The sequence below is a fragment of the Malaya genurostris genome, chromosome 2 (genome assembly GCF_030247185.1).
Source record: "Malaya genurostris strain Urasoe2022 chromosome 2, Malgen_1.1, whole genome shotgun sequence".
Classification (NCBI taxonomy): domain Eukaryota; kingdom Metazoa; phylum Arthropoda; class Insecta; order Diptera; family Culicidae; genus Malaya; species Malaya genurostris.
Window position 1 is genome coordinate 22,756,224 of NC_080571.1, and position 23,175 is coordinate 22,779,398.

At 37.6% G+C, this 23,175-nt stretch overlaps 2 protein-coding genes across 4 annotated transcripts in view; one reads left to right on the forward strand and one right to left on the reverse strand.

Moving 5' to 3' along the window:
* The window catches only part of LOC131432592 (mucin-5AC), a 133,398-nt gene that overhangs the window by 104,146 nt on the left and 6,077 nt on the right, over positions 1–23,175 (reverse strand). The gene's annotated exons all lie outside the window — the stretch shown is intronic.
* LOC131432594 (serine protease 28-like) lies at positions 12,238–13,322 on the forward strand. The gene is made up of 2 exons (XM_058598953.1): positions 12,238–12,918; positions 12,975–13,322. The coding sequence occupies exons 1-2, from the start codon at positions 12,243–12,245 to the stop codon at positions 13,193–13,195; spliced, it is 897 nt and encodes a 298-aa protein (XP_058454936.1). The 5' UTR covers positions 12,238–12,242; the 3' UTR covers positions 13,196–13,322.

The window sequence follows — 23,175 nt, forward strand, 5'->3', positions numbered from 1 at the left end:
TAGTTTCATAGTTTCATAGTTTCATAGTTTCATAGTTTCATAGTTTCATAGTTTCATAGTTTCATAGTTTCATAGTTTCATAGTTTCATAGTTTCATAGTTTCATAGTTTCATAGTTTCATAGTTTCATAGTTTCATAGTTTCATAGTTTCATAGTTTCATAGTTTCATAGTTTCATAGTTTCATAGTTTCATAGTTTCATAGTTTCATAGTTTCATAGTTTCATAGTTTCATAGTTTCATAGTTTCATAGTTTCATAGTTTCATAGTTTCATAGTTTCATAGTTTCATAGTTTCATAGTTTCATAGTTTCATAGTTTCATAGTTTCATAGTTTCATAGTTTCATAGTTTCATAGTTTCATAGTTTCATAGTTTCATAGTTTCATAGTTTCATAGTTTCATAGTTTCATAGTTTCATAGTTTCATAGTTTCATAGTTTCATAGTTTCATAGTTTCATAGTTTCATAGTTTCATAGTTTCATAGTTTCATAGTTTCATAGTTTCATAGTTTCATAGTTTCATAGTTTCATAGTTTCATAGTTTCATAGTTTCATAGTTTCATAGTTTCATAGTTTCATAGTTTCATAGTTTCATAGTTTCATAGTTTCATAGTTTCATAGTTTCATAGTTTCATAGTTTCATAGTTTCATAGTTTCATAGTTTCATAGTTTCATAGTTTCATAGTTTCATAGTTTCATAGTTTCATAGTTTCATAGTTTCATAGTTTCATAGTTTCATAGTTTCATAGTTTCATAGTTTCATAGTTTCATAGTTTCATAGTTTCATAGTTTCATAGTTTCATAGTTTCATAGTTTCATAGTTTCATAGTTTCATAGTTTCATAGTTTCATAGTTTCATATGCGATCGCTCACCGTCACTCTGCCCGCCTGCTTTATATGATTTTTATATGACTTTTCTGTAAGCTGAAATCTTCGAATTATGAAAAAAACCTGTTTGGAGTAAAAACAAGTTCATGCATTTTTTTATATGTCGAGCCCAAAACTTAATTGATCCGGAGTCGGTAGTCCAACTGACATATATAAATGAAATAGTTCGTGAAGTAAACCATAACACAAATAAATTCAATTTTCACCACAATTATTGAAAAAAAAACAAGTGTTAAATCAATAATTGAGGCAAACCAAATGAAACCGAAATTGACCTACATCCAAACCCAAAGATCGTGCGCTCTCCAGATGTTGCAGGAAAACGTGGTGTTTGTTGGTGGGTATAGATAAAATGAAAAGAGCTGACGGAAAAATAAGGTAGCATATGTATGTACTCTCGATCGCAAAATACATATGTGTTACAACCGGAGCAGCACCAGCGAGGTGGCAACGTCGAAGGGAACGTCGTGAGCCGAAGAAGTACATGCGCTAACTGTAAATCGTTTCAAATACCAAGACCTGGAGAAACTATTTACGGTAGCTTTGACGAGTCGATGCATAAACGTATGGCGGTAGCATCAACGTCACTTTATGTTTTTTGTTTGCGAAAGTCACATTTTTGAGTTTTTAAGGGAACTCGAATCGATCGATTACGTAAATTGGAATACGGAACAAATTCTCCCGAAGATAAAACTAGTCTTTTTGAAGAGTGCATCAGTTGAATTGTACATCGATCCAAGGCGGCGACGACTCACTGCCTGGAGTTGTTTGTAATGTCACTTTTCATTTTGGCGATGGTGGAAGTTTATAGTGTTTAACAGTTACGTATTTTTTCGTATGAGAATGTTGTACTTGAAACAATCTGAAAGAGCTGTTGGAGTTCCAGCTATATGTTTGAAATTCGGTAATCAAAATATCGACCACTAACCACCACCAACCGGCAACCCTTGGGCAACGTTAATATGAAATTAGACCGCGTCATACCGTGCGCGCACCGCGGTTGGACGGACCTACGCCACCAGCTACGTACAATGCAAAGCCTTCGATTTCACTATTTTTGCATTCCCTTTTGGAAAACGCCAAATCAAAATACCAGAAGCTTTACCAGCCAAATCCGACCCTGCCGGGCACCTGCCCTGACTTGCTCGCCAGTCACCATCTCGGCTTTACTGCGGCTCCGCGGAATTCACTTCAACCGCGACCGCTCGTCGGCAGTAAAAGTGTTGTGTTATTGTTATTAGAAACTCAATTAGATCTCCAGTGCATTTCGTTCAGCGCAGTATGTTTACCTTCGTTACGCTATTCTGGGTTCTTTTTAACGATCGCGACGGCGACGGGGGCCTTTCAGTTTTTAATTTCGCCCCTCGGTACTACCCCCAACAACAAACTGACCGCCACCCAGCGTCCGGTTGGCGGTTACTTTCGGTGTATCGGACCGGCAAGGAGCTTCTGAGCTTCCCAGCCCATGTTGCATGTTAACAATCACGTCACGCTTTTTGTTTCGCAAACTTAGTGAATTCTCCGTCCGCAAGTCATCTCGGCTGTGGTGTTGCTTCGGTTGAAATTGATTTTACACGGTTCTCGGTCTAACACTCGTTACGGCTGGTTATGCATCTCTAAAATTACCAGAAAAAGCTTCGAATCAATAGTAAATGTTTCTTAAAAATGGAATCGTTTTTCAGAAGTAACCGACCACCAGCAAACTATAGTTCTGTTTGTGTCACCAAGCCATTAAATCAGTGGTTAATGTAGACTGAGACACCGGGGTGAGGCTATAAAAGTATTCCGAGAATGTCTACTTTTTTTTTTTGTTTCAATTATAGAGGCTTTAACATCTTAGGTCATTCGCCTCTTCGGACCAGAAAATCTTTCTGACCCTATGTGCGGGTTTGGGAATCGAACCCAGGCGGGCTGCGTGAAAGGCATCGACTATCCCATCACGCTATACCCGTCCCCAGAATGTCTACTTGTAAACAACAAATCGTACATGAGAATGATTGTCAGTTCTGGAAGAAACAGATCCAGACTCGTGTAATTTACAGTATGGTTTCGATAGAACATAAGTTTCAATTTTAATGATCCAGCAAGAAATCAGTAACGGATGATAAAAATTCAGGTTCGTTTCAATAAATACAATCGATTTGAAGGTGTACAGTGAATTAATTTCGAATTGCCATACATTTCAATATCACGTAGTTTTCTTTTACTTTGAAACCCGTGTTTTTATTTTAAATTATTTGTTTTTTTTTATAATTCGAATCTATTTTAACTATTTAAATTATTTGTCCGTCTTCTAAATAACAGGGAATTCAAAAAATCAATACACTGTTATTCAGAATAAGGCCCAGTATGGTTCTTGTTCACGCATTGTGCTTCGAAATATTCAAGTTAAAGTTTCGGAAAAACGTAATTTGTAACTCTTTTGAGCAATTCTATAAATTAACAGTACAAAGGGTGGCTCGATTTACTCCAATCCGGATGAAACTTTGCACACATCTTCCGTAGGGAAAACTATTTATTTGGCACGAGTGAAGAGACTAACTCGACTCTATAGTGAAAGTACGAATATATTTTTAGCAAGCAATCGTTTTCTTCGAATCGTTGTAACTTGGAAACCATCAATTGCATTAAAATGATGTCCAACTAGAAGCTGTAGAGAACCGATCAGAAAAAATATGTACTGGAAAAATGCTTGTTCAAGAATTAAATAACTAATTAAAATTAAAAAAAAACCTTCTTAATCCACCTAGTTGTGTGATAATGCCTTTCTCTTCTTTCATAACAGTATCATGAAAATATATTTCATTCTTTTATTAAATAATTTCGGATACTAATTTTGACACCAATTGAATCAGATTGATTCGAGTAGCTCACAAAAGCATGCTTCAGTGTTTATGTCACACAGTCAGCATCATTTTTCCAAACTAGTGCTTGACATTTGCGTTGCCTATTTGTATGAGAACAGTGATGCCAATCTAAAAAAAAACCTTCTCATATAACAGATCGGCTGAAAAGTTCGTTTCGTTTCCATGAGAGGGCGCCACTAGAATTAAATCCATACCATTTTCAGTTAGTACCAACCTTCAAAAGATACGTGTATAAATTTGACAGCTGTCTGATTATTAGTTTGTGAGATATTGCATTTTGAGTTAAGCTACTTTTGTTATTGTGAAAAAAAATGGAAAAAAGGAATTTCGTGTGTTGATGAAACACTACTTTTTGATGAAAAAAAGTGCCGCCGATACCAAAAAATGGCTTGATGAGTGTTATCCAGACTCTGCACCGGGCGAAGCAACAATTCGTAAGTGGTTTGCAAAATTTCGTACTGGTCATATGAGCACCGAAGACGATGAACGCAGTGGACGTCCAAAAGAGGCTGTTACCGATGAAAACGTGAAAAAATTCCACAAAATGATTTTCAATGACCGTAAAGTGAAGTTGATCGAGATAGCTGACACCCTAAAGATATCAAAGGAACGTGTAGGACATATTATTCACGAATATTTGAATATGAGAAAGCTTTGTGCAAAATGGGTGCCGCGTGAGCTCACAATCGATCAAAAACAACAACGAATTGATGATTCTGAGCAGTGTTTGGAGCTGTTATATCGAAAAAAACCGATTTTTTTGGTCGATATATACCAATGGACGAAACATGGCTCCATCACTTCACTCCGGAGTCCAATCGACAGTCAGCTGAGTGGACTGCAAGCGATGAACCGGACCCAAAGCGTGGAAAGACTCAACAATCGGCCGGTAAGGTTATGGCGTCTGTATTTTGGGATTCGCATGGTATAATTTTCATCGACTACCTTGAAAAGGGAAAAACCATCAACAGTGACTATTATATAGCGTTATTAGAGCGTTTGAAGGACGAAATTTAAAAAAAAAACGACCTCATTTGAAGAAGAAAAAAGTTTTGTTTCATCAAGACAATGCACCGTGTCACAAGTCGATGAAAACCATGCTGAAATTGAACGAATCGGGCTTCGAATTGCTCCCTCATCCACCGTATTCTCCAGATTTGGCCCCCAGTGACTTTTTCCTGTTCTCAGACCTCTAATCGCTGTATCGCCTCAGATGGTAATTATGTTGAATAACAAAAACGAATTTTGGCAAAAAAATGTGTGTTTCTATTAAACGATACGAACTTTTCAGCCGAACTGTTATCTTGAAAAATCACCATAGGGGGGAGTACATGAAATTTTCGAAATCGAAAAAATAATTTTGATGCCAAAAGGCTTAGAATTGCATGAAACGTCGAGATTTAGTGTCATATCGAAAAAATTTTTTTTGAAAATATCGACTTTTTGGAAAAATATCAAAATTTTTCTAAGTCCCAGAAAGTTGATTTTTTCAAAAAAATTTTTTTTTGAGATGACACTAAATCTCGACTTTTCATGCAGTTTTAAGAGTTTCGGCATCAACAAAAATTTTCGATTTTGGAAATTCCATGTACTCCCCCTATGGTGCTTTTTCAAGATCGAAAATTTTCAAACCTTAACCGCCGGGCAGCACCTCTTACGCATGTCCGATTTAGCTCAAATTTTGCATGAGGACATTTTTTGAGGTGCTTAAACTTTTGAGTGCTAGCACTTTACGAAATTAGAAGTGATCCCAAAATATTGGCACCCTTATATGTATAAGAGTGGTAAAAATCAACGTGTTTTGTCGGTTATGTCACTTATACCATCATATCTCCGGAACAAAAAGTCACAGCCGTTTGATCTTTGAACTTGATCAATGGCCCGACAGTAGCTTTCAAACGAGCATAAGTTTGTTAAAATCGGTTCAGCCATCTCTGAGAAAATTGAGCGCGTAGAAATATCTTCGAAAAGTGCACACACTCACACATACACACACAGACATTTTCCGATCTCGTCGAATGGTATATAACACTATGGGTCTCCGAGGCTCCGTTCAAAAGTCAGTTTTTCCAGCAATTCTAATACCTTTCTATAGAGAAAGGCAAAAACCACCGCATCTCTCACATTTTTATAATGTTTTTTTTTTGTTGTTTCAAACTAGCTATTATAACCGAAACTTACACTGCCTAACACTAACGGGTCCTCAAAAGGTGCGATAACTAGGTGCTCACAAGTTCCTATCGCATCTCTCCCCGTGTGTCTATGATGACATTTGGTCAATAGAACGACGTCGACTGGGTGCTATCGCCTTCTGTGTTAGTAGCAGAATGAGAGGGTGCGAATTGGTTTGTATGTAATAACTCCTATGAAATGCAAAAATTATGTTAAATCCTTCAAATAGATCAACTATTTCGGCTTGACGTCCTATTGCTGATGTGAATTGAAACACCTTAATTTGTTGTTAAATTGACGTTAATTTATCTAGAGTTTTGTCAACTTGTTTTTATAAAAACCTTCTGTAAAATCCCTTACATTAATATTCAGTTCATATTGCTTCGAGTTTTTTAAGATAAAACCGTATTTTTCATTGGGTTTATTATGAGCAATTTTGTGTTAACTCAGCAGCATTTGCGGGAAGTTTTAGTTTTCGTTAGTTTAGTTAGTTTTAATTGGAAGAAAACTGCAGCTGAATCGCATCTAGGCTTGTGGATGTTTATGGTGATAATGATCCAACTGATAAATCAAGTAGGGAATGGTTTCGACGTTTCAAGAATGGTGATTTCAGTGTTGAAGACAGGCCTCGCTCTGGACAACCGAAAAAAATCGAAGACAAACAGTTGGATGCACTACTCAATAAAGATCCGAATCAAATACAAAAGGAGCCTGCAGAATCATTAGAAGTGGACGACATTTTGCCGCATTCGCTGTATTCTCCTGTCATTGCTCCATCTGATTACTGGTTGCTCCGACGGATGCAACACGATCTGGAAGGTCCTCAGATTACTTCTTTCGCAAAAATCGAAAACTGGCTTCGAACTTGGATCTCCTTGGAATTCGAAAATTGACTGGGAGGATGAAAAAGTAGTAACTAGCAAAGGATTATACTTTGATTAATCTTTAAATTCTTTTTATTATAAAATAAATGCAGTTTTGACCCCCCAAAAAAACTGCCCGAATTAATTTGTACTCCCAGTAGGCTTGCAGGATTAACTATTGCATAATTAGCCACTTTGGTTCCCAATAGTTTATTCCGAAGGTATTGTAAAAAGGTTTCATAGACTATTGTAAAAGGTTTCATAGACTGATTTACTTGAATTTGCATTTAAATGACAGGCAGTCCAACTCCATTTACTATTATTGAGCTAAGTTTGTATAAACTGCAGTGAATTTCCGATCAATTCTATTGTTGAATGAAGAGATTCATTCTCTTCATACGAGGATAAGAGAGAACGTTTGTCTCCTCTTAGATAAGTTGTAATTGTGACAGGATTATTTTTAACCATGTCGGCTCTACTGCATACAGATGAATCGAAAACAAAGTCGGTTTAAACAGAATATCATATTCTGCATCAAGATGTAATACACAGCATACAGAATCATTACATAGCTAGTACTACGATCCTACTGACACTATGAATCCTTCCAGGTCGGGGCTCAAACACATGACAACTGGCTTGTAAGACCAGCGCCGTATGCATTAAACCGCCAACCCGGCAGATACCTAGCACACTGAAAAATATGATTCAATCGCGCTGTCAGAAAAACGTTCCGTGGAACGTGAGAATGAGCTTGTGGTCACCGGTATCTACTGCCGTGAAACAATGTTGCAATAGTCCCGCTCGCTGGATAGATATTGCGTTTTTATGTAAATCGAAGAATAGCATCTTCTATTACAACTAGATTTTTACCAAAGTTATCTATACCGTTGTGTAGCTTCAGCCCTCAGCTACAATTCCAAATTTATAATTTGAAAAAATATACATAATTCTCGTGCCAAGTAGCGTTTAAGTGACCAACTCAAAATCCAATATTTCAGGATCCGCGGTGCTAAACCGGACTATAAAGTTTTACACGAAAATGAAGAACGAATACAGTCTTTATTGAAGGGTATTTGATTGTTTCGCTACATATAATGAATGTTTCTGAAATTTTAGTGGATATTGTTTCAATAAGTAATATAAAATAGAATAGAAATATAGATATCAACCATTTAAATCCCTAAACCCCGTGAACTTGTCCAGATATACGAGAAAGAGTGGGGTTTATCAATTACGTCGCTTATATCACTATAACTCTGGAACCAGAATTGATAGCTATTTGATCTTCGAACTTGATCAATAACCCAACGGTAGCTTCCAAAGTTTGTTGAAGTCGGTTCGATTTAGTACAAAAACAGTTTTGTCAAAAAAAAATACCAGTAAAAAATCACCCTTTATTACAATAAGAAAAAAAAGATCCATTCCTAATTTGAATTCCAGCGATAAACGCTTCCGTACAATCTTGATTTTTAACCGTAAATTCTCTTATCCGGAACGATTTTTTCCTAGTTCATGTTGGTGAGGGAATGTAATATGTTTTAAATTCTGTACTAGATAATATTATAAATCTCATGTAGAGGCCACTTCAGGCATACATTTCTTACGATGAAGTATTATAACAATCGTCATCAAATCAGTGAAACGTTTTAGTCATAATCGCAGAGTTTTCTATGCAATCGGGAAACTTCAACGGAGGATTGTATTATAAATTAAATAAGGAGCAAGTATAAAAAGGTGAAATCAGTAAAATGATATAAAAAGAATTAACACAAATACACACTTTAAAAACCCTTCTTAATCCACCTAGTGGTGTGATAATGCCTTTCTCTTCTTTCATAACAGTCTCATGAAAATATGTTTCATACTTTTATTAAATAATTTTGGACACTAATTTTGACAACAATTGATGCAGATTGATTCGAGTAGTTCACAAAAGCATGCTTCAGTGTTTATGTCACACAGTCAGCATCATTTTTCCAAACTAGTGCTTGACATTTGCGTTGCCTATTTGTATGAGAACAGTGATGCTAATCTAAAAAAAGCCTTCTCAGTCCACTTAGTGGAATTTTCATATATCTTGAAAAATCACCATAGGGGGGAGTACATGAAATTTTCGAAATCGAAAAAAAATTCTTGATGCCAAAAGGCTTAGAATTGCATGAAACGTCGAGATTTAGTGTCATCTCGAAAAAAAAAAATTTTTTAATCGACTTTTTGGGACTTAGAAAAAATATCAAAATAAAGGGGCTGGGGTCCACTAGGAGATTAATAGTACCTATTAGCTCTCTCCGGACAGTACCACGCTAGATGCCGTGTGGAATCCGGCGGAAAACATTGAATCAAGTATTGATCCACTGGGTTCCTGCTTCCATGTCGTAAAAGGCGACAATTGCTGGAGTTTCTTTTTCCTTTTAGTTATCAGATATTTTCAATGTTTCACTTCTGATTACTCTATTTTACTAAATTATCTCTTCATTCAACCTATCAATTTCCGTCTAGCTTCGGAGAAAAGTTTTATTTGGAATGTTTTCTTCTTCCATGTTATTGATTGTCTTTCAGGATAATAAATTGAATGATAAAAATCAACTATTGCGCAAATCCGTTGATATTACAAAGTTAATAAAAGGGATGACATACATCGGTATATTGAATACATACTAAAAAGACACTAAGATATTAATATTTCAAACAATAAATTAATATTTTTCTCGGTAGCCGGCTGCCCAGATCAACCAATATAACCAATTAATAATTTTAATAAGTAACTAAAATAATAAAGCGTAAATAATAAAGAATAATGAATAATAAATAATGATTTTATAACAACTGTTTAGAATATGCCAATGCAATGAATCAACTATTTTGTCTAAATCATATTCACTCGTTTATTTTGTAACACGTAATTTCATTTATAAAAAATAGGTAAGTTTTTATTCGTTACGAGATAGTATTGCAAATCTTTCTTCAGTTTACTCGAATAAGAGCTGTGAATCAAGACTTTTCGGGACTTCAATATAGGATATTGTTGAAACGTTCACTCGGGAAATCAGTGAGTTTAGTGGTGCATCCAAGCATCTTGAAACCGGAACATACTAAGTCGCGCGCGAATAATACCACTACTGAAATTTTTACTAACAAATATCCTTCTCCCGTGACACTTGTGGAGTGCGCAGTAGTATATACGGCCTCTAGTAACAACAAGTGTTGGACTAACATCCCTTCCCATTCCTTAGACGATCTACGTTCGGGCCTGGCCGGCGCCGGTACTGATCAATGAATTCTGGGATTATCAGAAGATGTACATTGAAGGATGATTCACCAGTCCCAGGATGGATCATCTAGAAACTCCCTGTACAATTTCAGCTAATCCCGATCAGTAACGGAGTAGCAACCAGGGGTGGTCACTCAAGCTCAAGCTCAAGCTCAAGCTTAGAAAAAATATCAAAATAAGTCCCAGAAAGTTGATTTTTTCAAAAAAAATTTTTTTTGAGATGACACTAAATTTCGATGTTTTATGCAGTTTTAAGAGTTTTGGCATCAAAAAAAATTGCCAAACCTTTACCACCGGGCAGCACCCCTTACCCATGTCCGATTTAGGTCAAATTTTGCATGAAGGCTTTTTTCGAGGTGCTTAAACTTTTGAGCACTAGAGCTTAACGGAAATAGAGGTGATCCCAAAATTTTGGCACCCTTATATGTATAAGAGTGGTAAAAAATATCTCCGGAACCAAAAGTCACAGCCATTTGGTCTTCGAACTTGATCAATGGCCCGACAGTAGCTTTCAAACGAGCCCAAGTTTGTTAAAATCGGTTCAGCCATCTCTGAGAAAATTGAGCGCGTTCAAATATCTTCTAAAAGTGCACACACACACACACACAGACATTTTCCGATCTCGTCGAACTGAGTCGAATGGTATATAACACTATGGGTCTCCGAGGCTCCGTTCGAAAGTCGGTTTTTCCAGCAATTCTAATACCTTTCTATAGAGAAAGGCAAAAACCTTGATTTTACATCTTATAAGACGCACTTAAATGGAGCGTCGCATTTCACGTAAATTCACGTTCAAGAACATGTAACTCATTAATATAAAACGAAAATACTGATAGCGAGAGCGGTAACTTGAACCGAGAATCATCGGATCACAAAGGACGTTCGTTAATCGACTGAGCCACAGAAGCACACATCTGTTTGACTGGAAAGCGGTGCAGATAAATTCATGCAGTCGCCCTTGCTAGCCCAATGAAAGTTACAGTCGGAACCAGTAAAATTCAGTCTCATTCAACATTAAGTCATTTGACAAATTAAGTCTTGATGAATTGCACCATATTTGAGATTAGATCTCCTTTAAAATTCATTTTTGTTATTAAAGGCAATAAGTATTCACAAGAATTTTGTTAATATTAAAATTTTCTCCAATTTTACATCATTAACCGTGAAAATTGTTTCTAGAACTATATTTTAATTTTTTCTTGATGATATATTCACCGATAAATTTATGATTTGACAAAGCGTCTGCGGTTGTGGAAACAGAACAAAGCTTCTAAACACTGGATCTGACAATTAAATTGACAGTTTTACTATGAGGTTTAGCTTTAGAAGATAAATTTATCTTCATTCAAACACACTAATGTCTGGTATGGTGCTTATTCGAATGTCCCGAAAGCCAGGATGTCAAGAAAAAAAACATAATGATTAATTGAGTGGAATAGTTTAGTCGGAGAAAACAATGAAACTCATCATTTAGTAACATTATTTTAAACGGCGATGACAGAGGAAATTTTCAATTCAAAATTTGCATTCGGCACGCTTGCAAGTTCAGCGTACATCCATCAGACATCATTAATATTGCATTGCTTAGAAGAAGTAGAAGAAGGAAAAAACACGTCACATAAACACGGCAACTACGCCGTCTAAATTTTTACCACAACTGTCCCGTGCTCGCGGTATCTCGGCATCCCGTTTAGCGAATTAGAACCTACTTATCCAGTTGTTCCCGATCCCATGGCGGACATTCTCTAACGGCTCCATTTCAGCTCATCAAGTGCAGAAGCCGGCTGGGCGCATCGTGACAAATCCGACGAGAGAAGACACCGACGACTCAATTGAGCTTATATTTTTAGACCTTCGAGCTAACGTTCTCCATTTGATCCAATTATCCGCGTGCTGCTGCCTTCGAGACACCCGAGAAAGCAGGAACGATTTCGCGCGTGATCCAATCCAATCTCGCCTCGATGCAATCCGTCTTGGCGGAATAAACAAGTACCCTCGCAAATTGGGCAAAATTGGTGTCCGGAGATCAGAGTTGATCAAAGTGATGATGATGCTAATCGGGCCCTGGTGGGCGACGTTCTGCGCTGCCATGAAGGCCTCAAAGGATTTGCTACTTTTCCCCCCGGGCGCTATAAAAGCTAGCCGGATCAGCTGCGCAATAGTTAGTTGTGATAGCCAACATGGCGCAAATAGATTCGTTTCGGTTGCTCGCCGTCGTCACGTGGCTGTTGATGGTGCGATGGACCACGGTGATGGTGATGGCGGCCTCGTCCAACGGGCAGCAGTGTGCGTGCGGAATTCGGCAATCGACTAATCAGTCGGTAGTTGCTGGTGAACTGATCGAACCGGGGGAGTGGCCGTGGCATGTGGGGATCTACTGGTGGCGGGGATCAAAACTCAATCCACCGGACCGGGTGTGCGAGGGGGCACTGCTGGATCAGGATGGTTTAGTGTTGACATCGGCTAGCTGCTTGAGGGATGCCAACGATGATCTGTTAAGGATGGAAGGTATGATCGGACACGTTGGACTGGTGGCACTGCAGCAGCGAACCAAGGGATCACGCAAGTTCCAAGTAGAGAACGTAACGTTCAACGATGATTTGGATTTGGCTCTGGTGCTACTGAAAGTCGAAGACGAATGGCAGGGAATGCCCGTCTGTTTAAACGATGAACCGGAACGATGGAACGAAATCTACGAAAAACCGGTTCACGTACTGCAGCAAACCCATCGGCAGCGGCTGGGAGGATTCGAAATAGTCAAAATAGCACTGGAGAAGGAGGTGACCTGCTACGGATCAACCATGGCAGTCAAAGCACCGGCGGTAGCGGATAGCACTATCAAACTAAAGACTAGAGGTAAGTTGATGATCGTATAGCGTTTGCTCGCCGATTCATGAATCTTTATTTCTCAGGAACTAATTTTCAACAGTCCGCTCGGGGAACTCCTCTGTACATCCAGAAACCGGAGGGATGGACTCTGCTGGGTATCTCCGCCAAGGTGAAATCCTCCATCCCGGAGAGACTCTGCCAACCGGGAGACTTCGAATCGTTCTTGAACATCAACGTACCGGCAGTGCACGAATGGATCTTCGCCGAATTCGAAGACAGCAGCGTCGAAACATCGACCGAATAAAGTTCATTCGTCTTTTCAGCCCGGTGATTTCAGTCAACAGTCTATCGAAATAAACATAAAACAATGGAAAAATTGAATTGTACACGCCAATAAATACAAACAAATAGAAGAAAAAAATTGCCCATTATTTTCTTGATTGTCTCCAATTGAGTCATTACATGGAAAGAAACAAACAAGAAGACAAAAAAAAACTAACTACGCTGGGCTCTGATCAAACGATCAAGCAACTAAACCAAGCGGAAATGCAAAATTTCACTTGTTTTTCGGTTTCATTCTCTTCGGTTTTGTCCCTTCCCATCGATTAGGCTTTGACTCGTCTGGCAGTTCTGCAGTGCAAAGTTTGATTGACTTGAGTCATAGGCACTTGAGTACACAAAGAAACCAAATAGATATGGGAGTCTTATGGGAAATTGATGAATGAGTCAATCGGTTTTTTTTGTTTCAGTGTTTGCGACGTCGGACGGGGAAGGAATGGATGAAGCAAGCGAGCGATGGCGTGCATTTCCTGGATTCATACGACGCTCGCAACTCCGGAGACTCGGTCGGTTTGCTCTGCCGGTGGGTGAGTGTACCCATTATTCGTTACGAAGGAACCGAACTGATTGAAGGCAGAGAAATAGATTAGTTCCGATCGACAACGCGTTTTCCGTCAATAGGTTTGTTAGGCTGAAATGTTTTATTTTCTCTTCTTACATTTCTACACGTTCGTCAGCAGATAATCGTGATAACATGAGCAGGCATGACATGACAAAAGGGAATTTGCCGTTTGCCATATATGACGAATTTTAGATAATTTTCAATATTCATATTGAATTTTTTAAAAAGCACATTTCACTTTATTCACTTTCTACTCTTATACTAATGACTAATCAGTTTCGCTAGTTAACCATGCGGATCTACGTACGATGTTCTAGAAAATTCCTCAACTCTTTATAATCGAACCACAACAATCGAGACAGAAAGTAAACAAGATCTGTTAGAAACGGTCGCTTGCAGATAAAGCCTTTTGCGTGGTTCACCGTGAACTGTTAAAAGATCCAAGTAGGCACTTCTTCGAACTGACTCAAGCTCGCTATTCTTCTGAAAAATGTAATCGACTCTTGATATTTTGAAGTGAAGAAGTTGTGGTTATGAACAGTAGTGTGTTCGAAACTGGATAACTGGAGTTCAAGAGTAAAAACCCTTGCTTGATAAAGCGATTTCTAATTCTGTCGTAGGCAATAATTATATGGAATTAAGCTGCTTAAAGCCATTTTTGCTAGAAGACCATAACTTCTTGCACTCATATACCATCCGACTCAGATCATCGAGTAGACAAACATTGTGTGTGTGTGTGTGTGTGTGTGTGTGTGTGTGTGTGTGTGTGTGTGTGTGTGTGTGTGTGTGTGTGTGTGTGTGTGTACGTGTGTGTGATAGAGAAAATATGCACTCATTTTTCTTCGAGGTGGTTGAACCGATTGACACAAACTTAGGCTCAAATGAAAGGCACTACTGCAGCATAATTTTTTTTTAAATATGGAACAGACTTCCGCTTACGGAGTTACAGGGTGATGAGTGAAATAGCTGCTAATTCAAAAGTTTGCCTTCGAAGAAAAAGATGTGAAGTTGATCCAATTTTTCAAAAAATAATGAATTCATTCCTCTAGTTTACAGGTCTTGCGAGTTGAAGACCACACAAACTCACATCGAATATACCGGTTCCCGGAACTAAATCACATTTCTCCGCGACGCTATGACAAATAGTAGCCGGAAAACGGTGTTTTAACTGAATCCAAGATGGCGACTTACGATTTTTTGATATTCCTTAAAAAACTCTTACAATATGGGTATTTTCGGGACAGCTGTCTGATTAGTAGTTTGTGAGATATTGCATTTTGAGTGAAGCTACTTTTGTTATTGTGAAAAAAATGGAAAAAAAGGAATTTCGTGTGTTGATGAAACATTACTTTTTGATGAAAAAAAGTGCCGTCGATACCAAAAAATGGCTTGATGAGTGTTATCCAGACTCTGCACCGGGCGAAGCAACAATTCGTAAGTGGTTTGCAAAATTTCGTACTGGTCATATGAGCACCGAAGACGATAAACGCAGTGGACGTCCAAAAGAGGCTGTTACCGGTGAAAACGTGAAAAAAATCCACAAAATGATTTTCAATGACCGTAAAGTGAAGTTGATCGAGATAGCTCACACCCTAAAGATATCAAAGGAACGTGTTGGACATATTATTCACGAATATTTGGATATGAGAAAGCTTTGTGCAAAATGGGTGCCGCGTGAGCTCACAATCGATCAAAAACAACAACGAATTGATGATTCTGAGCAGTGTTTGGAGCTTTTATATCGAAATAAAACCGATTTTTTTCGTCGATATATAACAATGGACGAAACATGGCTCCATCACTTCACTCCGGAGTCCAATCGACAGTCAGCTGAGTGGACTGCACGCGATGAACCGAACCCAAAGCGTGGAAAGACTCAACAATCGGCCGGTAAGGTTATGGTGTCTGTATTTTGGGATTCGCATGGTATAATTTTCATCGACTACCTTGAAAAGGGAAAAACCATCAACAGTGACTATTATATAGCGTTATTAGAGCGTTTGAAGGACGAAATTTCAAAAAAACGGCCTCATTTGAAGAAGAAAAAAGTTTTGTTTCATCAAGACAATGCACCGTGTCACAAGTCGATGAAAACCATGCTGAAATTGAACGAATTGGGCTTCGAATTGCTCCCTCATCCACCGTATTCTCCAGATTTGGCCCCCAGTGACTTTTCCCTGTTCTCAGACCTCAAGAGAATGCTCGCTGGTAAAAAAATTAGAAGAAATGAAGAGGTAATCGCTGAAACTGAGGCCTATTTTGAGGCAAAGGACAAATCGTACTACAAAAATGGTATCGAAAAGTTGGAAGATCGCTATAATCGTTGTATCGCCTCTGATGGCAATTATGTTGAATAATAGAAACGAATTTTGGCAAAAAGATGTGTGTTTCTATTAAACGATACGAACTTTTCAGCCGAACTGTTACAATATGTGTTGGAACGGGTTTGAAGAGTAAATGCAGAAAATTTCAATGAATCTAAAATTCGGAACGGCCTCGAAAATTGTTATCTGGCATTTAAGGAGTGTATCGATAAATAGTTAGCAACATTCAAACAGTTATTACTCTGAAATGGCTTAATTTTTTGCAGCGTGTTTTGCGGTGACATGTTTGTTTACATGTCAATAACAGCTGTGCAATCGATTGTATTCGGTACGGTTTATCGTTTCAATGATGAGTCGAATTGATCCGGAAACGCGAAAAAAAATTCTGCACACTTGCTGCTCAGAAAGTGGTGTCACGTACAACGAAATTGCAAAACTGGTGAAAGTGCACCACACCAGTGTCAAAAATATTATCGAGAAGTTCGGTAAGACCCTTTCCATGAAGGATTTGCCCCGATCCGGTAGGAAAACGGGTCCCAGCCAGCCCGGCCGGGATTTAAAAGTGATTGAGTACATCAGGGAAAACCCATCGGCGTCGACGCGTGATTTGGTTAAGCAGTTCAACACCAGCATCGGTATGATTCAACGGATCAAAGTTCGGAACTCCCTGAAAACGTACAAGAGGATGAAAGTGCCGAAAAAGTCCCTGGTACAGCAAGTTCAGGCCAAAACAAGAGCGCGAAAACTGTATAACTGGATTCTACAGTATAAAGACGGATGCATCCTGATCGACGACGAAACCTACGCCAAGGAAGACTCTCGAGCGCTGCCCGGACCGCAATATTATACGAAATCGGTGTACCAGGACCTGGACGACGCTGACACCACGGTGGCAATGGACAAGTTTGGGCAGAAGGTGTTGGTTTGGCAAGCAATTTGTACCTGTGGTTTGCGGTCGTCGATTTTCTTCACGAAGGGCACAATTAACACCAAGGTGTACGAGGAAAAATGTTTGAAGAAGAGAATGCTGCCACTGTACAGAAAGCATAATGCTCCTCCTCTCTTCTGGCCGGATTTGGCTTCAGCCCACTACGCCAACTCCGTTCTACAGTGATTGTCAAAAAATAATGTATAATTCGTGGAAAAGGACATCAACCCACCGAACTGCCCAGATCTTCGGCCAATTGAAAGGTATTGAGCAATTGTCAAGAAGCACTTTCGGAAGGACGGTACAGTGTCCCAAAACATGCAGGAGTTAAAAAAAAACTAGGCAGCTGCCACCAGAATTTAATGAAGAAGTCCAAAGTGCGAGCGTTTCACAGAAACTAGGGTTTTCTTCAATATAATCAGTGAAATGCATAAAAATGTAATTTTTCTACAATATATCGAAAACTGATGTCAAAATATTCTTTTTTTCGCTTTTTTATTCAATAATCAATATTGCTAACTACTTTCCGATACACTCCTTAGTCATCAAATCCCATCCAAAAATATGCATTTTTTGAGGATTTTAAGAAAATTCCAGAAAACCGGAAATCGACATCTTGGATTCCGGGGCCACCTCAATCGTCGTTTTCCGGCATCTTCTTATCAAACCCGTTCTGAAAATATCTATATTGTAAGGGTTTTTCAAGAATTGCAATGAACCGGAAATCTTCAATTTGGAATTTAGAACCACCTCAGACATCGATTTTCGGTATTCACTCATCCAATCCGTTCCGGAAATACGCATTTTGTAAGAATTTTTTTTGAATAATTTTGCGTTACTGATTATCCCTTCAGAAGTTTATTTCATTCTCTTCTGGGTATTCTTAGTCAAATAAGATGTGGTAGCATAAAATGGTATCTATGGATTGGTATAAAGTTTCGAAATTATCGTTTGAATCTTGTGGTCATAGCTTCGTTGAAAATACATTGAACATATCAGTTTTCGTCCTGTTTCGGCAACCTTTGCCGAGAGGCTTTACAAGGATCCTCAAAAAAAAACAGTTGCATTTCTATTCGGAAAACTAAACCAGTTTTCCTATCCTAAATAAAGTCTTCTGATTAGTTCGGGTACGGGTCGCAGGTTCAGAAAGAAAAATGTTTGTCGGGTACGGGTAACGATTTTTTAATTTTGAAAGAGTACGGATCGAGTTCGAGTTCAAAAATTTGGTGGGGTTTCAGGTATTCGTACCGGATACTCCACCAAAATTGACGAGTTAGGGTAGGGTATGGGTAAAGAATTTTATTATTTTTTATAACTTTTACCAGGGGTTCGGTTTTGGAAGAAAAAATATTCTCGGGTTCGTAACGTGCACGGGTAGGGGTTTTTTGTTTGCGGTCGGGTACGGGTTTAAAAAAATGTGTACCCGACCAGCTCTACAATAAAACCCACGGTAGTAATGACAAAATCGTTTGATTTACATGGCTTTCGATAATAGAATGAATTGAAAAAATTACGAAGTCTTCGTGTGATTAAATGAACAATTGCAGATGCCTTGCCAAACCATTAACTTGAGAACAAAACAGAGTTAAAAGTTAAAGTGATGTGATAATGCCTTTCTCTTTCTTCAAAAAAGTTTCATAAAATTTTTTTTATCTCTTTATTAAATTATTTGTGACACTAATTTGGGCTCATTTTTGACACCAATTGATTCAGATTGAATCGAGTAGTTCACAAAAGCATGCTTCAGTGTTTATGTCTCATAGTAGGCATCATTTTTCCAACCAAGTGCTTGACATTTGCGTTGCCTATTAGTATGAGAAGAGTGATGCTAATCAAACTGTTTAGCACTACCGCCTTACGAAATTAGAGAGGATCCCAAAATATTCGCACCCATATATATCAGAGCTGTAAAAAACAACGTGTTTTGTCGATTACGTCGCTTATGCCATCATATCTCCGGAACCAGAAGTCGCAGTCATTTGATCTTCGAACTTGATCAATAGCCCAACAATAGCTTTCAAACGGGTCTAGGTTTGTTGAAATCGTTTCAGCCATCTCCGAGAAACTTGCGCGGTAAAAAAGGAATGCGTTTTGTCGGTAACGTTACTTATACCATCATATCTTCCGAACCAGAAGTCGTAGCCACTTAGGGGCTGTCCATAAAAGAAATCACGCTTTTTTGACGATTTTTTCGCTAATTTACTCGCTCCTCCGTGCACTTTTGCTGATCACAACAGAAATGATTTCCTGCATCACTCATTTCTGAATTTACAAGAAGAAGCTTTTACATCAACAAATACACGTTTTCCTATAGAATGCAAACATTCATTGTGGAGTTTTTTTTCAGGAAATAGGGCAAAGCAGTAATATAATTAGGTATTTCAAAAATGCGCTCATTGAAAATATTGGACGTCACACTCCAAAAACCTCCCCCCCTTCCCCCTGTCACAAAAGGTCACGTTTTATGATACTCCCCTCTCCCCCTTGCGGCGTGACGTCTTTTTTGGACAGTCCCTTATGCCGTTTTTCATTGAAAACACTGGTGGCGTAGATTGCTCTGGTTTTGCACTTTCGAGCAGAAATGTAACATTCTGACGGTGTTTCATTGCGATTTCTGCTCGAAAGTGCAAAACCAGAGCAATCCACGCCACCAGTGTTTTGCAATGAAAAACGCCATTAATCTACGAACTTTATTAATGGCCTAAGCTTGTTGAAATCGGTTAAGCCACCTCTAAGGAAATTGCGCTTTAAAAAAATTCGTTAAAATGTACACATACACACACAGACATTTTCCGATCTCGTCGAGCTGAATCGATTGGTATATAACACTATGGGTCTCCGAGGCTACGTTCGATAGTCGGTTTTTCCAGCAATTCTTTCTATAGAGAAAGGCAAAAATATGAGGCGATTCTTGCAATAATCATAAGGAACATTATTTCAGATCTTCGAAACTAAACTAAAAATTTGATCTTCTAATGTATCACAAGATTCCCGAAGAATATCCGACGAAAATTAGTAATTGCATGGTTTAGATATCAAACATTTGAAGCAGATTTAAGGTTTTCGGAGGATTTTTATAGGACGGCAGATATCTGTTTAACATCAGTAAACCTGGAAAGACTACGGGTAACTTCAGAAGGATTCTTTCAGATTTTAATTAGACTTTCGAGACATATAAACTTTGTCACAAAATCCACTTGGCATACTATTTTTTTCCATAAATTACACTCACTCACTTTAATATATATGTGTCTGTCACATTCCAACATGGAGGAATTATACACGGAACGACCGAAATTAGCTCTGCGCCTAATTCGTATTACTGTTTTTGAATTAGTTGATTTTAACAACAAAATTTCCAAAATAACTATAAAATTAGTTAAAATTTAGAATTTACTGTGCTGAAAAAAACTCTTATTTTTAGAGAATGTGTTTAGTTGGCGAATATTCTGGACACAAACCAACAGTATTTCAATCCAACACGAAATTCTCATTGACAACTTATTTCGTTATTAAAATCAGAAAATTTGATTCTATTTATCTATCACCGTCATTACTGAAGGACAGCAGTGTCAAAGCAAAACAATCCATTAAAAAGCTAAAAGGGACAGTATTGTTGAAACTGCTCGCAAATTGTTTAGATGTTTTTCGCATGTGTTACGATATATCCCTATATAAATTTCTGAACCGATATGTAAAAATGACGTAAACTGCTAGTGGAAAGTGTATTTATTCAGAATTTGTGCGCAGTTGAAGCGATTGTGGGTAATAATGTTTTTACGCGAAACAGTGAAATGTTGCACTCTTTCGAATGTTGCACTCTAATTGTACACGTCAAATGATGTTTTTTTGTATCTTCTCATTCCGGGCTACGCCGTCCGATGTACTACTTGTATTCGGTTTTTGTTTTCCGAGTGCTCAAAGTTTTCAGTGAGAGAGTCGATTTCGCGAAGTCGAATGAAGAAAACAGCGATTTAGAAGTAAAATTTTCAAAAAGAAGTTTATGTTTCGCTTATGTCTTTTTCTCCAATACAACATCGTATTTATACCTGCCAATATAGAAAAGATAACCGCGACTGAAATTTTTTTCGATAGTAGTGTGTCATCTAGTGGCTAGTAGTCATTACGGTGTTAACGATTTTTCGGTGACAGAGCGCCATATAGCTGCGAATTGCAGAAACCCATTCAACCATTTATGTTAGTTGAAAACAACTTTTTAATTCTCTAATTCAACTAAAAAATTAGTTGAATGGATATGAAGTGTGCCTTAGCTAAGAAATGACACCACGTTTAATTGGTGAATTCAACTAAAAAAATAGCCATTTCAACAAATATTTTATTATTATTAAGGGAACTAGAATTAGAAAATCTAAATTAGCAAAAGTAAGATTTTTTTAGTTGTCTCAAAAAATAACTAACCAAAATCAGAAAATCAACTAATTTTTTCGCCAAAATGCTAATTTCGGTCTTTCCGTGTAATAACTCACAGCCTGTGTTCTCGATTTGTTTCTTCTCTAATCATTTGAAGTGTGTTGTTTTGACCTAAATTTGGTTATATTTAACCCAAATATGAGTACAAAGTTAAAATTTTGTGAATGAGAAGTAAATCACCGTTCATCTTCGTCTGAATCAATTCCAGGAGATATTTTAGAAATTGGACAAAGATTTGTTCACGTCTTCAGTATGGCAGACCATTTGTTTCAGTGCAGATGAAGCGATCAGTTTGACTCAAATCTGATTAGGATACAGTTTCGAAAACGTTATGTTTTTGATGAAAAATAATTATTCAGGCTCTAAAATATGGTTCTCTATAGAACCATATTTCAGTGAATAAATCAATAAATTTACTCATAGAGATTTTTCCCCAAAACGTACCCGTTTTCGAAATATTTAGAAATAAGATTCAACGATCTTGCATTTTTGTTGTATTGAGTAGTTTTTATCAAATCAATAACTGCAATGTTGTCACTCAGATACTGTTATTTGTGCAAAAATGTCTAAGAGTCAATTGGGTGTTTTAAAAACAGTTTTTCCACGAATTAAAAACCGACGTAATTCATCAAAAACCAGTGTTCTTTGAATTGCATGTCTAAATATCTCAAAAATTGCTTTTTTTTTTGAGAAACGTAACTAAAAAAAATATATTGCTTTTGATCTGTGAAATCAGAATCCATTATTCATAGAAAACTTTGCTTTCATATTGTTTTAGCTACAATTACTTCGTTTTGGAAAAGTCAAATGGTTTTAATAATAGGTTGGAAAATTTCGGAAAAAAATGAACGTGCCGAATGAAATTTTTGTTCATTTTTTCGGTTGATTTTCTAACTCGTGGAAAAGGATTAACCTTTTCTCAGTGCACAAGAGAGCTCAATTGTTTCCCTACAACTTCTTCTTAGACACTTTTTTGGTACGAGTAACAGTTTACTGGTTTGAAGAAAGTGCATTTAAAAATCTTTTTGAACATCAATCTTGAGCCGAGTTGATCTCCGTCTGTGCAAAATAAATTATTTTCTCTAATGAAGACGGTTTTGTAAATTACCGTGTTTTTCCAGCAATTGGTCGTTTTGTCGAAATCAGCAAACTAATGATATCAACTTACCGAAATCTCGGTAAACAACTTTTAGACAACCGAAATTCGGTGATTCATCAAAGTAGGCGTTTTTCTTCAGTGCAAAACTGAGTGATGTAAATAAGTGCATGTGTTCATTTGTGGATTTGTGGATCCTCGCTACGCTAATCTACTGCATGAAATTGATTCGACTACGGTATGATATATTTCGTTAAATATTTAATGGTTTATTGAGCCATTATTTTTGTTGTAGCCGGAATCTGATTTTCTGCGGAAAATCGAATTGTGTTCTCTACGGTAAATAACATGGAAGTGCATCCATTCTACGTATGTATATGTTTGACAATATTTTCTTCATGGGACATATTTTTCTTATTTTACATTTTTTAGCCTATTAGTTCAACAACCAATGATAACAAGTTTCGACTGGAATGTTTGTTTTATTTTTAAAATTTGATTTTTGCTTAAAATCTCGGCATCAGCTCAGATGCTTGAACACCGATAATTTCGGTAATTTATTTCCGAAAGCGACGAAGATCTCGGTAATTTTTATAGTTCTCTC